The sequence below is a fragment of the Ambystoma mexicanum genome, chromosome 11, assembly GCF_040938575.1.
Source record: "Ambystoma mexicanum isolate Mex_15411 chromosome 11, UKY_AmexF1_1, whole genome shotgun sequence".
Lineage (NCBI taxonomy): Eukaryota > Metazoa > Chordata > Amphibia > Caudata > Ambystomatidae > Ambystoma > Ambystoma mexicanum.
In genome coordinates this window covers 386,329,378-386,346,118 of record NC_090934.1, presented here as the reverse complement: position 1 = coordinate 386,346,118, position 16,741 = coordinate 386,329,378, and the positions used below count along the sequence as shown (strand labels likewise).

Here is a 16,741-nt window from a genome sequence, read left to right as displayed (position 1 = left end):
CCCTCCACATAAATGGCAAAGCACATAAGCACCTTCTTCCCAACCACGCATCTCAGTGGTGCCAGCAGAGCAGAGCAGAGCAGTGCAGGATGGATCTCTGCTTTGATTCCTGCATCATTGAAGGGAACTTTAAAGTAAAATGTATTATTTTGTGTGCATTGCTGTTTGCAAAGAAGTATGAATTGCAAAACAAATTGGTTTTTGATTTAAATGTTTTTTTTATTGCATATATGGTTTACAAAATCACATACATTAATTTTAAATTCCATTATAACCTTATAAAACAACAAGTACCTTCCTAAAAAGCATTATAAGATCAACCTTAATGGCTTTAAAGTCAAGATCACCCAATGAGGGAGAATTTCCCATATAATTAATACAGAATCTTTTTTTCTCCTAGTAATTAATTGATAATGCGATGTATTGAGCTATCATTGTCGTCTGGTTCCCATTTAGAAGAATGTGCCATAAAACGTTTGTGCCAAAATCTATACATTATTTAAACATTTTATAATGTAATGCCTGTATTTTTTCACATTCATTAACTAGAGATTTGATGGATTCCAAAAGAGCTGTTAGGTTACATAAACAACCTCAGTTTTCCTTTGGTATTCCTCATCGAGGTCCCCAGGTTTCCAAAGTACACAAGAGGCTGAATCTAACATGTATAAATAGCTATAAATAGTTTTTATCTTGAAAAACCTGAGAGATTTAGGAATTGTATTCTCATTTCTTTAAAAATCATTAAGAGCTGAACAATGCTCGAGTATTGGTTCAAGTATGGCCTGACCACCTTTGGAGGTAAGAAATGATTTAACCACTTGGAAGGGCTCACTAGGTTTATTGTCCGCTAAACAAATTAAAATTTGGAGAAAATATTGCTTTGCTTTGTAGGAGTCTGAAGTACTTGCTTAGAATAGGCCTTGTCTGTGGGTAAGTTGTTTCCTCCAAATTATTTCCTCCTTTTTAAAATCAACTGCAAATGAAGGTAAGGCATGAACATTGTTTTCTTTGTTGTTGTTAATGTATACCTTCCAAAAAGCATTGTGCAGCATGATTGGCTTTTAGAAAGTTGCACGCTTGTAAATAGTTCCTGGAAGAGAGAGACCAAACTGACATATCAGGTTGTGGTCCCTTCATAAGCAGAAAATCGAGGATCATAAATCTAGTAAAATGACCCATCCAGATTTCTAGATTATTTTGAAAGGGATGTATTTTGTTCCCTTTTTTTGACGTACGGAGTAACATTATCCCTTAGATTAGAAACTTAATTCCCATCATTAATGCTTTTTTTTTTTTTTTATTTTTTTTAGGTGATTAAAAATATATTTTTGTAAACCATAGTTTGTTGCGCCTTGTCGTCTGTGAAATCAAATATACATTTGTATCTTAAATGTCTTCTTCAGATAGTCACAATAGTAGAACTCTTAACTGTGGCTCTGCTTGTTGTACTGATCCGAACATACCTGGCAGCTGTGTTGGTGAAAATAGTGTGTGGGCAGGCAGGCTCCCATTGTCGTTCTTACCTATTTTATGTTGCAAGTATTTTACCCCCCTTTTTTTGTTTGGAGGTATACACCACTTATCTGCAGGCCTTGACCCATCCATTGACCAGGGACCATATTATTATGTTTGACAACCAGAACTCTTGAGATTTTTCAATCAAGAAATTGCACTTCAATATGGGGTGGTTAATTTGTCATAGGGTAAGGGTTGTGCGCTGTAAGCAAGCCAAATAATTGAATGGTTCTTGTCTAGGTTATTTGGGTAGTCTTTCTAGAAATTCAGGTCGCCTAAGAACAAGCAATGCCTGCTTTGTTTTGGCATGTTTGTTGAGATGGATTTCTAGAATCTGGCTGGTGGACAGAATTTAGGATGCCACCCTAGCTATAGGGGTACTCTGAGAGGTTAGCCAAACCTAATCAAGGTAAGCGTGGAAAGTGGTCAAGGCTTAGTCTCAGGAGAAAGTGAGTGGGATCAGGGGTCCACAATGAGTCCACACAGTGAAGCACACTATAATATAATTTTGACTGGTAAGTACAAAAATACTATTATAGGTTCAAAACGCACACTAAAAAAATGAATTGAGCAGGTAGCAATACCACACGATACTCTATTATCAAACATATATATATACAGTCACCATAGGTTTTTAGGAATGCATACAATAACTTGGACAACTAAAAGAAGGTAAGTAGTGATAAAGTAAAATGAAACGAGTTCACAAGAATTGTGCCCTAACTTTATAAATCCACTCCCTATGATGCATGGGGCATTGTGCCCAAAAGTCATGAACCTTCTTTTTAGGAGAGGGGACAGATGTAGGAAGTGCTTTTGTGGTGGTGATAATGTTCAAGATATTCAGCAAGTTACAGGTGTCTAAAATATTATCCCCATCTATCAGATCAAAAGCGATGGAATGTAATAACTAGAGTTTATTCTAAGGAGAACAGGGGAGGTGAATGCTTTGCAATTACTTATCCTACCTGACTCAGATTTTTCCAGATGACTAGGTGGGTAGATTGAGGGGCGCTGGAGGCAGGTTTTCGCACTGTAGGATCCAGTAGAAGATGCCCAGGAGCTGCGAGTGTAAGGATTCTTCCGGTCGGTTCCAGGAGCAGAGAGCAACGCTTTGCGAAGAAGAAATTCAGAAGGCAACAATGCAGGCCTTTTCAGGACACTTCACCAGATGGGGCTGGGGAGGGGCGGGGATGGAGGACCAGCGACGACTAACGCACAAAGGCGACCGCAGGCATCTTCCATTCGTGGTTGAAGACCATCCAGATCAGGATCCTTTGATGCTGGGAAGCTGAAACTTGACAGGAAGGCAACTTGTGGCAAGAGCTGGCGACCACTGAGGTTCCGATGATGAACAGTTTTTCATTCCGAAATGCATTAGCCGTATGGGTTTTTTTGTTTGCCTCAGCTATAGCATTAGCCTAATTGGTGAAGCTGAACCAAAAAAAGTTTTGGTTATCTAAAATTATCTTCTGAAATAATAAAGGAATTTGAAAACGGTTAAAGTGGAAAGAAAATGTATATGTACTTGCAAAGAACTTGCTTAACCCTAAGTGGGCATCAAGGGTGTGCGGCCTACACCGAAGGCTCCTAAGCCTAGGTCCTTTCTCTCTCAAAGTATTCAAATGAACTCATACACTTAACTCATACTCATAAACTTCAGAAGGGGGCAATATAATAGTAACTCAAATGCACACTCTTAATATTTCTAAATCAGTAAGTACCCTTTTGGGATGGCCCACACACACTACCTACACCCTCAGGTGACTTCAATAGTTAGTGTGCTGGGGACATAGAAAACTCTACAGATGTGTCAAAGAAAAGAGGTTTCCGAACAGAGCAAGTATTCACACAATTATTTTTAAGCAGGTAAGTACTTTCAAAGTACCCCCCCCCAATGCAAAGTCAGTTAACTCCTTCCTGGAAGGAAGATAATACACCTAAGCAGAGGAGAGAAGAGTCATTCAGGGAGCTAGGCCAGCCAATGTTAAGTTAGCGAAAGTCGAGGGGAGCTGAAGCACTCCTGGCAGGTAAGTAGAAAGTCTTTCACAATGTTTAAAAAGTCTTTGTAGAAAAGAAGAAATCAAAGGAGGGCCACAAGCTGATTAGGCTTGTGAGGTAAAGAAGCTGTCAGCAACTCTACAGATGCAACCAAGGCAAGCCTCCAACGAGGACAAGCAGGGTGGCACAACAGGAGGTATGTTCCCTGACTTTACAGTACCTTTCAGGTTGAAGAAAAGTGCAGCAAATGGCTCATGTTCCTGTGCAGCCCTGCAGATCCTGGTGTTCCTGGGCCTCAGTCGTGGGGACAAGAGGGAGGACTTCTGGGGACTCCTGCACTGCAATGGAACGGTCACCGACCGCAACCGGCAATTTTCAAACGAGTGGCACTTCGGGGGTTTCAGCTCCTTGCGTTTACCGCAAATAGCAACACTGCGGTTCCTGGCTTTCCTTGCATCTGGGGTCCCGCACTCTGTTGAGGGGGCTCAGGCTTGGTCAGTCCTGCTTCCTGGGAGTTCCGGAGGATTTTCCTGGAGCTCGTGGTCCGCTTAAAAGCAACGCACACAATCTGGTGTTCCTCTCCTTGGTTATTCAGTTCCAGCAGCGACTGCAGTGGAAATTCAACCAGCTCAGAGAGGATGTCCAGTGGCTTAGTTTGGAGTTGATTGGTCCCACCAACTGAAACGGAGAAGTCACCCTTGCAGGGGGTTCTCTGTCCATACAAATTTGGAGTTTCAGCACAGCAGCAGTGCTTCCGGTGGCAAACAAATGGTCCAGGAATTTCAGCAGGCGTCCTCTTAAAGTTCTTCTTCGGATTCCTTCGTCCAGTGGTCGACTCTGCCTTCCAAGCCAAAAAGCCTCGCCTTTTATGCAGGTTTGTCCCATTCATTCCAGCCTAACTGTCATTCACCCAGCAGGGTGGCTGTCCTTGCTGGACAGCCAGTCGGTCATTCACCTAAGAGTGCATTCCTGTCTCCGAGGAGATTGAGCACAGGGAGTTTCGGGCACCTCTCTTGTTTCTTGCCACCGCCAGACACCCTGGAGCCAGAGGCAGGCATCACTCGTGAATCCCGCCAAAGACAAACCAAACAAAAGGACCTAACCTGGTTTGGCGCGCAGAGTAAATCTGAAGAAGGACCTTTCCACAAAGAAATGGCGAAAAAAGAAGACCGGGCCATTTTGACAAAAATTGCACCCAGTTGCTGTGCTTTACTGCAGCTGAGAACGCAGCCTGTGGTAAATGCACACCACAGTAGTTAAAAGTAAACCACTGCTACCAGCCATTCATCAAGGAAAGGGCAACATAAAAATGTTACATGAGAGGCTACACAAAGGGGATACTAGTAACCCCTCCAGCACCCTATTGTAAGATGGTGTGTGCTGGGTCTAGGCAGTTACAAATGTAAGTAAAGTCAATTTCACTTTACTGCTCTTGGAAACAGTAGTTTATCCAAACCTTTGGGAAATCTGCAAGACTTCCCTGTGTCACTGCACTGACGGTGCTGTGTGACGCAATGTAAAAGATGATGCCTATGGAGTTTGCCAGACTCCACAACCAAAAAGAAACGCAGAGTTCCAAACCACATTAAAATACATGAGAGAGTGGGGAAAAAGGGTCTCACTCTCTCCAGGTTAAAAATGAAAGTCCTCAAAATCCAGCAAAGTTGCTGGGAGTCTCTAAGGTAGAGAGGAATTGGCACATTTCTGCGAATTCTCCCTAAAAGCCATTTTAGGGCACTAGACACGTTTAGTAGCCATACGTGGTAAACATGACGGTGCACACTAAAAATAATGCACAAATGGTAAAAATGTATCCGCTGCCACCAGCTTGTCTTTTGGCAACCAAAAATCCCAATTGTGAAAGACTAGGGTGATAGAAAAGTAGCCCCACTGCATTGTAATATGCTGTGTGCACTGTTAAAAAGTGACCATAAAAGGTACAAATACAAAAGGGAAATAGTTTCCCAGGTCTGATAGTCTAAAGGGCTGATCAGTTTGCCCATAATAAAATGAGCAAAAGCCCAAGGGAGTGAAACGCATACACCCGACTGTGGGGTAGAGCGACCAAACTATCTTCCTCTACTCCTACCACGCAGAAGACCCGCTCCAGGACAGAAGAACAAGGTGGCTCGACCTAAACACGTTTATGACAAGTTGGTGGTCGAAAAAAGGAAAGTGGTGCGGAAATGGAGGAGAACAGCAAAAAAAACGAATACTAAAGAAGCATGGGAAAAATGGCAAATGGAAACAAAGGCGTATAACCATTGGCTAAAACATCAGACTTCTCCTTTACCAACAAGACTCTGAAAAGACGCTGAGAAGACTAAGCACAAAGAAATCGGGAAACTTTTGGTCGCTAATCAAAACAATGAACTCGCCCGTATCCACCGAAATTGCGAACACTGTTTCAGAAGAAAAATGGGAAACCTACTTGGCGGCTCAATTTGACCACCCGCAGTTAAGTGCATCTGAGGAAGAAGTAGACACCACCACAGCATGGGTTGACGTATTGAATGTGGACGACATTGAAAACTCGATCAACAAACTCAAAACCTCGAGAGCCCCCGGCCGGGATGGCCTGACAAACCTTAATCTGAAAGAATCACCGAAAGCATGGGTGGGGGTAATCAGCAAAATGTTCATCCACTGCAGAAAAACAAGAATGATCCCAGAAACCTGGCTGAACGCCATAATCGTCCCAGTATATAAAAAAGGTGGCAGAGAAGATCCAGAGAGCTACAGACCTATAGCCCTCCTGGACATTGTGGGTAAAATCTTCGCAACACCGTTGCTAGATCACTTCAGAAGTTGGGCCAAAAACGCTCCCTGCAGGGACACCTTTCAAACAGGTATTCAGAAAAACGGAAATACCGCCATAAACCTCTCATTGATAAACATCTTGAAGGCCAAAGTCTATCAAAACGATGAAGAAAAAATAAGAGCGTTCCCACCAAAAATTGGGAAAGCGACCATATCGCGACTCCTTTATGCGGACAACGCCATCATCTTCGACCAAACGCAAATTGGTCTACAACGTAAACTAACAAACTTGGCGAGGTACATGAAAGATAACAACCTGGAAATCAACATAATGAAAACTAAAGTACTGGTCTTGGACAAAACAACAAAGAAGTCGGTTAGACCCCCACAAGTAGTTTGCTAGAAAAAACTAAAAATGAAGTTGTCAAACAGTTCAAATACCTATGAGTGGCCATCAATGGGTCTGCCAAAGATAAAGCTATGCAAGAGTAGCTATAGGACAAGGTGAAACGATTAACAGCACAAACAAGATCGGTGGACAATAAATTTGGGAAATTCTCGCTTTTGCCGTCTATCAACGTCTATAAAGCAAAGGTCGTCCCGCCTATTATCTATGGCATGGAAGCAACACTAAACAAGCCAGGTGTGATATGGCAGAAGCTTGAAGGCCATGTCTGGAAATTGGTACTGGGCCTACCGAAGTCGACATCCACGCCCGCTATCAGACGAGAATTGGGCCTGGTTTCTTTGGCATCTTCGGTACAGCAAAGACTAGAGACTATACAGAAAAATCCTGATGGTGGATACGCTCCCAATTTACAACATCATTGCAGAAGAACTACAGAGCGGCACCTGCAAGGCACTCAATAACTTGGCGACAAGGCAGCAAGAAATTCTGAGCGAAATAGCATGCTCAGAAGAAGATCTGAATAAATACCCAGAAAGAGTGAAACGGAAAATGGAACTCATGGATTGGATCAAGACTATTGATAAAGCTACCGCAAACAAACTATTAACTCATCCCCCACCGACTTTTAATAAAGTCACAAAGCCTCAGAATTACTGTATGAAATTTCCAAACAAAGGAATGCGAGGTATGTTACTGAAAGCAAGACTCAACTTGCTGATGACGCATGAAATCGTGGCAATTCGATCCCAGTCGACAGACAACAGTTGCCGCCTTTGCAAAAACAGAGACCGAGTCGAAGCACCGGAACATTTAATGTTGCTGTGTCAAAAGACACAACAAAACAGAGACATATACATATATCTTCAATCTCGCCTACAAGGGGCAGTAACGCTAGACTAAGATGCGGTGTGGAACAGGTTCATTTCGTGAGGGACAACGAGATGGACAATGACAATGGTGAAGCTAATAGAATTGGCCTTCAAAATGATTAACCATCTAACGACAGAGGTGATTGCAATACCAGGTGCCCAGGAGGGGGAAGGTTCTCATACTGGAGGCCCATCTTAGGTCCAACAAACTCTGACCAACACATGCCAGTTGAAGAGCGAGATGAGAGAACACAAAGAATTTCAATGAGATAAGATACATTGAGACACTCTTAGATCCGCAGATCCTCAGATTCGAAGAGTCTTGTAAAAATCAAAAAGATCTTTTTGATTAAAATTAAAGTAATAAAATAATCCAAAGAAAGAAAGGCTTCAACCTGTAAAAAGTCAAGACCGGCTCAAAAACAAAGTTTGAGGGTCTATAGAATATAGAGGGAAAGTTACCTAAGGAGAAATCTTTCCTAACACTGTTGAGCCAGGAAATGCTGAAAGCTGCACAGAAAGGTCTTAGCTGGGCCATGGGGGATGATGGAAACATACTATTTTGATAGACCTATACTTCCACAACATATTTGAGATGCATTATCCCAAGTTGGGTACAGCAGTCAACAAGATCAAGATTAATTTTTAAAATAACTGACACCCGCCCTGCCTCTTTTGCTGGCATGATTATGCCACTTAATACAGTAACCAGGATGGACTAGAGTAGTGGGGTCGAGGTAGGGGGCGTGGGGGGGTTTGGGGTGGGGTCCGCAATTCCCTGTAAGCCATGTCTCAATTATAAAAAATAACGTAAAAGGCAATTGTGTGCATACACATAAATAGGGACTGCATTTGTGACCGCCAATCTAGCATTTATGAGGGCATATTTTCCAAAAGATGTGGGCGTATTCAAGGATAGCAGGTTGCTTTGAACTTTGAACTAATCTAGTCCAAGCAGGAGAGAGGTTTCCGTTGATGGCGTGCTGCTTGAATTTATCCCATGAACTCTGAAAAGTTCCCTTCTCATTAGTTAATGCTCATGACTGTATGCTGTTGTAAATGACCATAGTCACATAAAGGGAATAGTTTGGGAAAAAGATGAAGGGAAAATAAAATTAGTTTCCACAATTCAATAATTAGAGGAGAAACGATGAACTGGCACAGATGGGCAGCATGTAGCACTGACCACTCAACAAGAGCCTTACCCGGGTTGCCTGTCCTGTGCGTGAGGGGACTTTGTGGGTGGTGCGATGCCAGCACAATGCTCGGATATAAAGTTTATACTAGCCCAATGATCCCTCACAGGCAAAACGGCGACAAATAGGCAAAAACGGCAGCAGACGAAAAGAATAATGAGCTTAATTACTTACATTTACTATTGGGGCCCACATAGCATCAGGACCAGTATCCCACTCAGGCCATCTGACCGTCTCTTCCACTGTTTCCCGTGAGACTCAGAATCCCGGTTGAAACTATGCAAGTACTATATGGTGACCTAAGGTACTGGATGTCGTTTGACTTTGCATTTGATGCCTACTCTTAAGCTTAACAACGCTATTCGAGACTTTCTATGCCCAAACTGCTTACCTCCTGCTACCTGCAACAACGCTTTAATCACGTTTTCAGAGATGTAAAGTACGTTTTCATAATGCCTCTGTTTGGATATTGCTTTATTGAAAGTACAACTGTTACCCTGTATTTTTGTCTATCCCACGCCCCTCCTAATTGTTGCCCTTGATTGCTCGATCATAGCTACTGTAACACTAGCTGGCACATGGAGCGACCCAATACAATGAACACGGGGGTGGGAGATTCCTTCTAACAGGCCACCACATTCAAACTTTAGGGTTCTTCCCTGGAAAACTCAGGATGTGTATTCACCCCTGACACTAATCGAGGCTGTCCTAAAAAAAAGTCCCTGGAATTGAGGCCTGACAAACCCTTAAAAATCCTTAGTGGGCAGAGCCCAATGGGAGATGTCCTGATAACCATGTATGATTACATCTGTAACTCACACATTTCTTTAGAAATAAGCTCTGGCTGTGAGGCCTCTAAGAACCTTTTAAACAATAATAACCAATAAGCAAATCCCAGGGTACTGTGAGGGTGTACTCCTTGAAAGTAATCATTGACTGGTACCAATTAGTGAATGCCTCACAACCAGCTATGCAATATTACCTGCATAGGGAAAACTTCCTTGGTAGGATGCTCCTACGGATATATAGCTGGAACTGAGAGTTGCAGTTAATCTTGTTGATCTGGTAGATGTGGAATACATATGCATCAAAGATAATTCGCAGGTTTCAGGCATTTATCACTCGGTGGCCAGCTCAGCATTTCGGTACGGTTGCAGGGGATGTCTGAGATGTTCCATCCCGAAGGTCATGATTTCTGTTAGAGGAAATAAGCCAGATGTTCATATCATTTGTCCAGACTTGGATCATTGTAAGACACTTGTTATGTACTGCTTGTTCCCAGGGCACTGGCTGGGATTAAAGATCATTTGGGAATAATTGGCATACAATTGGAAGAAGCTAGTTTGTTTCTCATTTTTGGGTGTATGCATTGGATAGCAATTGAATGCTGAGAACACAAGTGGCCTGCAGAAGTGCTTAAAAGGGAGAGATCTAGCTGACATCAAAACAGCTGTAATCGACAGAGCTGCAAAGAGACCACGTTAAGCTCCCATGAGCTATTAGAAATGGAGATCACCTGAGGAATAAGGAACAACCTCAGGCCAGCTAAGATAAAAAGGGCAGAGCCGGAGGAAAAATGCCAAGATTACATGAGCCAGAAGTGACAGAGGCATGATCACGTGGGATGTAATGGGCAAAACCTGAATACCAGGGTGACTGCTAAAGTCCTAAGCAGGGGTTACATTGATAGGGTAGATCTTTAGGAACCCTGCATGTAGGAATATGAGTTTGAATTTTGACCTGCGCTTTTCTATCTTTTGTGAAGAAAGACCAGTGAGTGCCTCGTCTTGGATAGCCAGCTAGTGTTGAAGGCAGCGCAGATTGATGTGGTCTGCTGTGTCATAAGTGGCTGGTAAATCTAGGTGGATCAAGACTAGTGTTATTTTTATCTAAGGATTTCCTTCCTTATGTTTACAAGGGCTCATTCCATGCCACAAGCAGTTCTAAAACCAGATTGATAGTCAATGAATGTAAGGTTCTCTCACAGTATGTCTGGAGGAATTTGTCAACCAAATTGTATTTTATGATGGGATATTGTAGAGTGCAACATTTGCACTCGCCACTGGCTAGTGATCTTCGACTCTTGGCATGTAAGACATGGTGTGCTGTGTGTGTATATAATTGAGGTGGCAAGTGACTTTTTGATGTCTGGCTAGTATCTTGCAACTTGAATTATTGCCCCCTGGGATATTGGATACCTGACGATCGTTGGGAGGTGTCTAAAGGGTAGACATTTAACTTCTGCAGAAGGGGAGTTATGGTACCTGTTTTCAAGAGAGGTCACAGAACTGCCCCGACGATAGGGATGCCATAGTGATGTATGCTTTAGTTTGGTCTAGCGTGTCCTTTTTTTTATGACTGGCGCAAGGCATGGTAAGCAGGACTCGTTAAATTACTAAAGTGAGTTTGCAGCTTGTATTAGGTCTGCTGGGTGTTGCTGGCCGATGTGGGGAAATGGGTGGCTGCCCCAGTGCCAGGGATAATTCTTAATGATAATTTGTGTGAACATTTATTTCTTCGATTATGCCGTGGTATAACTTTACTATACAAGATTTAGACTGTTTTTATTGATTGGTATCTGTCTTTACAGCACCTACCTGCTTGCCTTAGCCATAACAGGTTTTTACAGGCCGTTTCATGTTGTGCCTGGGATGCCCCGTAGCTGGATGAACTTTCCCACGTGGAGTTATTTCTGGGTGCTGTCCGGCATTAGTGCTGTAGATTCGAGTCCGCTCCCCACTTGGGCACTGGGTCTTCCCAGTCCTCCAGGATTCCTGCTTTGCCGAACTAGTCCGACAGCTGCAGCCTAGGACTTCAGCCCCACATTGGTATTCAAGATTTTCCTATTGCAGATTATGTAACCTTACCTCTGTCCCTTCTGGCTCCTGTGATCTTGGTTTTACACCTTCACCTTCAACTCTTCTTTCGGTTTAGGTGATCTGAGGTTGTTCTTTCTTGCTTAGTTGATCTCTAGCTGTATATGATTTGAATGCTGTCACTTTCAGCTCTCTTCTTTGCAGCTGTTTTAATGTCAACTAGCTCCCTCCCTTCCAGCTTTTTTATCCTCTGCCACTCCTGTGTTCTCAGCAGTGATGCTTGCGGCACATGTGTGGCTCCTTTTGTTTCTTCAAGTCATTTGATATGATTTCTCTGTTACATTTTTGCAGCCACTGTTCGACCAAAAGATCCTGTGACCCAGAAGCAGCTTTCAGCATTTGGAGAATATATAGCCGAGATTCTGCCCAAATATGTCCAGCAAGTTCAGGTAGGTCTGAGTGCAGCATCCTGTCAGCACCTGTGCTGCGGGAATCGGAGGACAAGGGGAGATATAGCTGAGCTTCTTGGGCACCAGTGAGTGCCATACAGTGGATGTACAGTACCACCAAATCACCACCTAAGGAAACCGTGCATCACAACACTGTTAGCACCCCTGGTACCCATGGGATTTATTACACTTTGGACACTACATGCACTTAAGGGCTTCCCACAATGCCGGTACCCCATGCAACCTTGGGTAATATCCCCTATATAACTGGTACCACATGTGCCCCTGGCCTTTGTGCTCTGTTTGCACCACATGAAACTAAGGATCCCAAACGCTAATGGCTCCACATGCTTGCAACAAAGTCCTATGCTATGGACACAATATGCACCCAAGGCTCCATGAACTGTACTTGCACCACATTCACTCAAAGCCTCAGTACAGTGTGCTACTTGGTCCGCTCTTTATTTGCTGCTAGTTTCTTCCTCTGTGCTCCTTTGATAGCTTTACTGGTGCTGCTAATTTCTCCCATTGAGGCATTCCCTGGGATTCTGGTTTTCCTGTTAATATCTGCTACTTATGCCTGCCTGTACAACTGTCCCTCAACTGGGGGTAAACAAATACTAGTTAATGGCAAGGGAGGTTGGTGGATGGTCACAAAGTCCTACCTCAGAATATTTTCACGCAGAGGTAAACATCCTGGGTAAGCCTCAGTGAAAGAAAGTGATGCAGATGGGCGTCGGGCATGGTACATGTTCGAGAAATCCATAGGCTCGCTCAAAGATGGCTGTAAAACACTTGTAAAGTATTAAATCAGAGCTCCCAAAAGCTGCAGCTGACAATAAAAGATAATTTTCTGAACCAGGAGAAAGTCGATAAATTGAAAATTACCTGGCTTCTTAAAGCAAACTCCGATGAGGCAGAGCTGAAATTACCTCTAAACAGAAAGTGTTTAGTTTTTAAAAGAGAAGTACGAAGATAAGGGATGGGAAGAGAACCGCATGTTGGGTTCAAGTACTGATTTGACCTTTTTTCAATAATTCCACAACAAATCTACTGGATGGGTGCAGTGGTACCACTCGGTTGTCTATTATTGAAGGTGATGGAGGTGAATAATGTGTATTTTTCGTACTGTGGTATATCAAAGCAGGAGTGTTCCCATTGCACCCATCCAGTAAATGTGTTGTGGAATAATTGAAATGTAAATCAGTACTTGAGCATAACATGCAGTGCTCTTCTCTCCCCTTCCCTTTTCCTTCCCCCGTCCTCCCACTTGTTTTGATTCTTTACTGAAATGTTTTTGTCTGTTGCCAGTGCTTTGGGCGCTGATTACAAACATGCATTATATGGTTGCGGTATGTTGAGATGAATTCTGATCATATGTTTATGATATTAGTGGAGAACAAATTGAAGAATATATTTACTCCTGCCTCAGTTTTGAATTGGGGTATTTGTGTTTAACTTCCAATTGAAAACAAAAATCTTCATTTTTATTATTTTTTATTATATATTTTTTTTATTGTATTTTGTTAGTTCAAACCTTAACAAAATGAAATTCATCAATATCAAAATACAGATAAAATCAGCAAATACTTCACATCACAAATAAAAGAAATACCACCAATAATAAAGTAAAAGGGAAAGAAACAAAAATTAGACATAAAATTAACACAAAAATTGATCCGGTGATAAATCAGATAAGATACTTTCTAAAATCAAACATCAAGGATTCCCAAAGATTATCTGGTTGAATACAGAGGATAATAATAGAAAAAAACAGAGAGGGATATGGTGTAACAAAATGACATATCCCATGTCTGCAATTAGATTATTCCAGCCTACAAATGCAGAGAGTTAATAAAGCCAGTCAGGGCCAGTCCTTACCGTATATTGTAGTTCTCGAGGCAGCGTTTCCATATTAGATCTTCATCATAAAGATAGGGAGACATCGCCAATGGTTTTAGGATGTTAGCACCAAGGCCCTGTAAAGGGGGGCATTCAAGGACTAGATGCCTTAGAGTTTCCAGTTTAGCCATACAAAACCTGCAAGCGGCTTGGTCCACCGAGATAAGGGATCTCCTGAGTTGGATTTCTCTAGTAGGGAGCAGGTTCCACCTTGTCCTCAAAAGGATACCTCTATAAAACCGGTTAGGGAATTGTAGCAACGTCCTAGTCAAAGTTGCTATTCGTCTGTGCTCGTGGGTCAGATGACTCATCGAGGGGTAGGAATGGAATACATCAGTATTCTGCACCCTATCATAATCAAATGGGGCCCACTTAGTACTCACCGGGTTCTTGGTCAAAGCTTCTACCGTCATCCGAATCTCATCCAAGATGAGGTCTGCCGAGGCTCTAAAGGCCTTTTTAATACAGGTGATTTATCCAAATTTCGACTCATTAGTTGGTGAAGTGAGTTAGGGATGGGAGAAATAATTTTTGAATACAGGACAAGCAGAGCCCATTGGACCCGAGCCCACAGCGACACAGTTCCCTGCTCAAAACAAATTGCTGAGATCGGTACCACGTTAGGCACACCCAAAATATGCCTCAAAATGTTCCCCTCAATTCTATTCAGGACATTACATAAATTATCCGATCTTAACTCTAGGCCATAGGTCAATTTAGGCACTGTTTTACCTTCATAGAACATCATTGTGGGTTTTATTATGTTTTCATGTATGATTTGAATGTTAATGTTTTCCTGCACATTTTCTGTTGAAAATAACATCCTACTATACAGCTCTGAGGAAGACCGTGAAAGGGTCAAAACACGTGTTGGCTGTTCTTGATGTTAAATATGAAAAGCAATTTTCTGAATCAATTGGACATTTGTTTACTTGCAGATGACTGATTTTCATGTATGTATAAGGGAGTCTCCTGGGCGCAGGCTCCCAGGCTGTGTTGTGATTTATACTATTGTAGGTGACTCTGGGCTAACAGTCGCAGGCTAACGGTGGACCTTGCTTGCCTACTCCCGGGACCCCACATTTTGTACTTGGTAGAATCTTTTTCTAGTCCCAACTAATTTGGTAGTTAGCTCAACTTGATATTCGCCCTCATCAGTTACTTACATTCAGAAATTAATCTATTAAAAGGAAAGCTACACTCTTCAAATTCATCCTAAAAACTGACACTTCAAAGAAGATCCATGTCGCACAGGGTGGGTAAACAAAGGCGACATCCGATGAGTCAGCCAAAAGACAATATGGTGATTCCACATAGGAAAGGATTGTAGCTCAACTTCATTGCTCCATCAACTTTCTGGACAGCTTGATCCATGATCTCTGAAAAGCAACTTGCACCAAGAGAAGGCAATAGTACTCTGTAATGAACCTCTTTAATCGTCTCAAAGTTCGATATTGCTAGACTTTTCCATCAGATGTACAGTTCCACCAAATCAATTGCAGGGAAGTCTCATATGCCAAGTGGCAACTTGGCATGCCTCAGACTTTCCATCTAATGGTAGTTAATGACTTCATAGTGGAATAGTCATAACATGTAATGTTCAACTTCATATTTCCCGTTGCTGCAAACGTATGGCAAGCACTGCCTCAAAGGCCCCAGTAATGCTATCCAATGATGTTTAAGGCCTTGAGCATGGTATAGTTAATGTATTGTGATTCCTCACCTGTTCAGCTGATGTCTTCATGTTCCAATCAAAGCATTGCATGTCTCAAAAGTTCCAGTTACTGCTGTGTGTGCATGGTATAGTCACCACATGTGCATGTGCTCTCATTGCGTGCCATGGGCAGACACAAGTGCTTCAGTAATGCTGTCCAAAAGTAGTTAAGCCCTCATGCAGTTAGTCTCCATAACTAATGTACAGCCTCACATATGGCAAAACACCCCGCCCAGATGCCCACCCTTACTACGCCACACTCTGCATCTTCAGCTCCTGGTGTGCTTTTGCATCTATTAACCTGTGCCTGCTTTGGCAAAGTCATTCTGATGCCTTGAGTATCGGAAAAGGAGTTATCTTCCATTGTGCATCCCAATACGACACAGCTGCTAGTAGGAGCCTGCTTAGGAGCTAGATAGGGGAACAATGGGTTGGAAAAGCCCTCACAGGACAAGGCTGCAGTGTTGGGCGGCGCAGGTTTTTGGCGGTGCAGATTGCGAGCGTGCATGAAATCGCCGTCCATCTGTGTCCGAAAGTTAAGAAGATGCGGGGAAGGAGAGAAGCCACTACTGCACTCCACCAAACTCCCTGGCCTTGTGCGTCTTTCCCCTTACCACTTGACTCTACGGGTGCTGTTCCCCTCGCATCTTAGGCTCCACTTCTCCCGGTCTTGCGCATCCTTCCCCTTTCCTCCCGACTCCATGCGCACTGTTCCCCTCGTATCTTAGGCTCCACTTCTCCTGGCCTTGCGCGTCTTCTCCCCCTTCTGCCTGTCTCCACGTGTGCTGTTCACCCCACATCTTAGATTGCACTTCCTGGCCTAGCACATCTGCCCTTCCTTCACGTGTGCTGTTCCCCCCCCCCCCTTGCATTCTTGGGCTCTCCTCTTCCAGTGGTTAACCTTACATGTGTTCATTCTCCTCTTACATCTTCTGCCCCCCCCCCGTGGTTACTATTATAGTGTTTATTTTGCATTGTGCTTATTTCCCCTTATTTCTCAAAGCCCTTCCAGTGGTTACTATTGTATATTTTGTATAGTCTTACATGCATTTCTCCTCTTACTTCTCTTGTCCCCTCGCCCACCCCCCAGTGGTTACTATTGCATTG

At 43.0% G+C, this 16,741-nt stretch overlaps 1 protein-coding gene across 1 annotated transcript in view; it reads left to right on the top strand.

Moving 5' to 3' along the window:
• NDUFS3 (NADH:ubiquinone oxidoreductase core subunit S3) overlaps window positions 1-16,741 on the top strand; it is a 211,143-nt gene that overhangs the window by 130,667 nt on the left and 63,735 nt on the right. Inside the window, exon 3 of the mRNA XM_069623098.1 lies at window positions 11,921-12,018. Coding sequence (XP_069479199.1) covers window positions 11,921-12,018 — 98 coding nt within the window. The remainder of the gene's footprint in view (window positions 1-11,920; window positions 12,019-16,741) is intronic.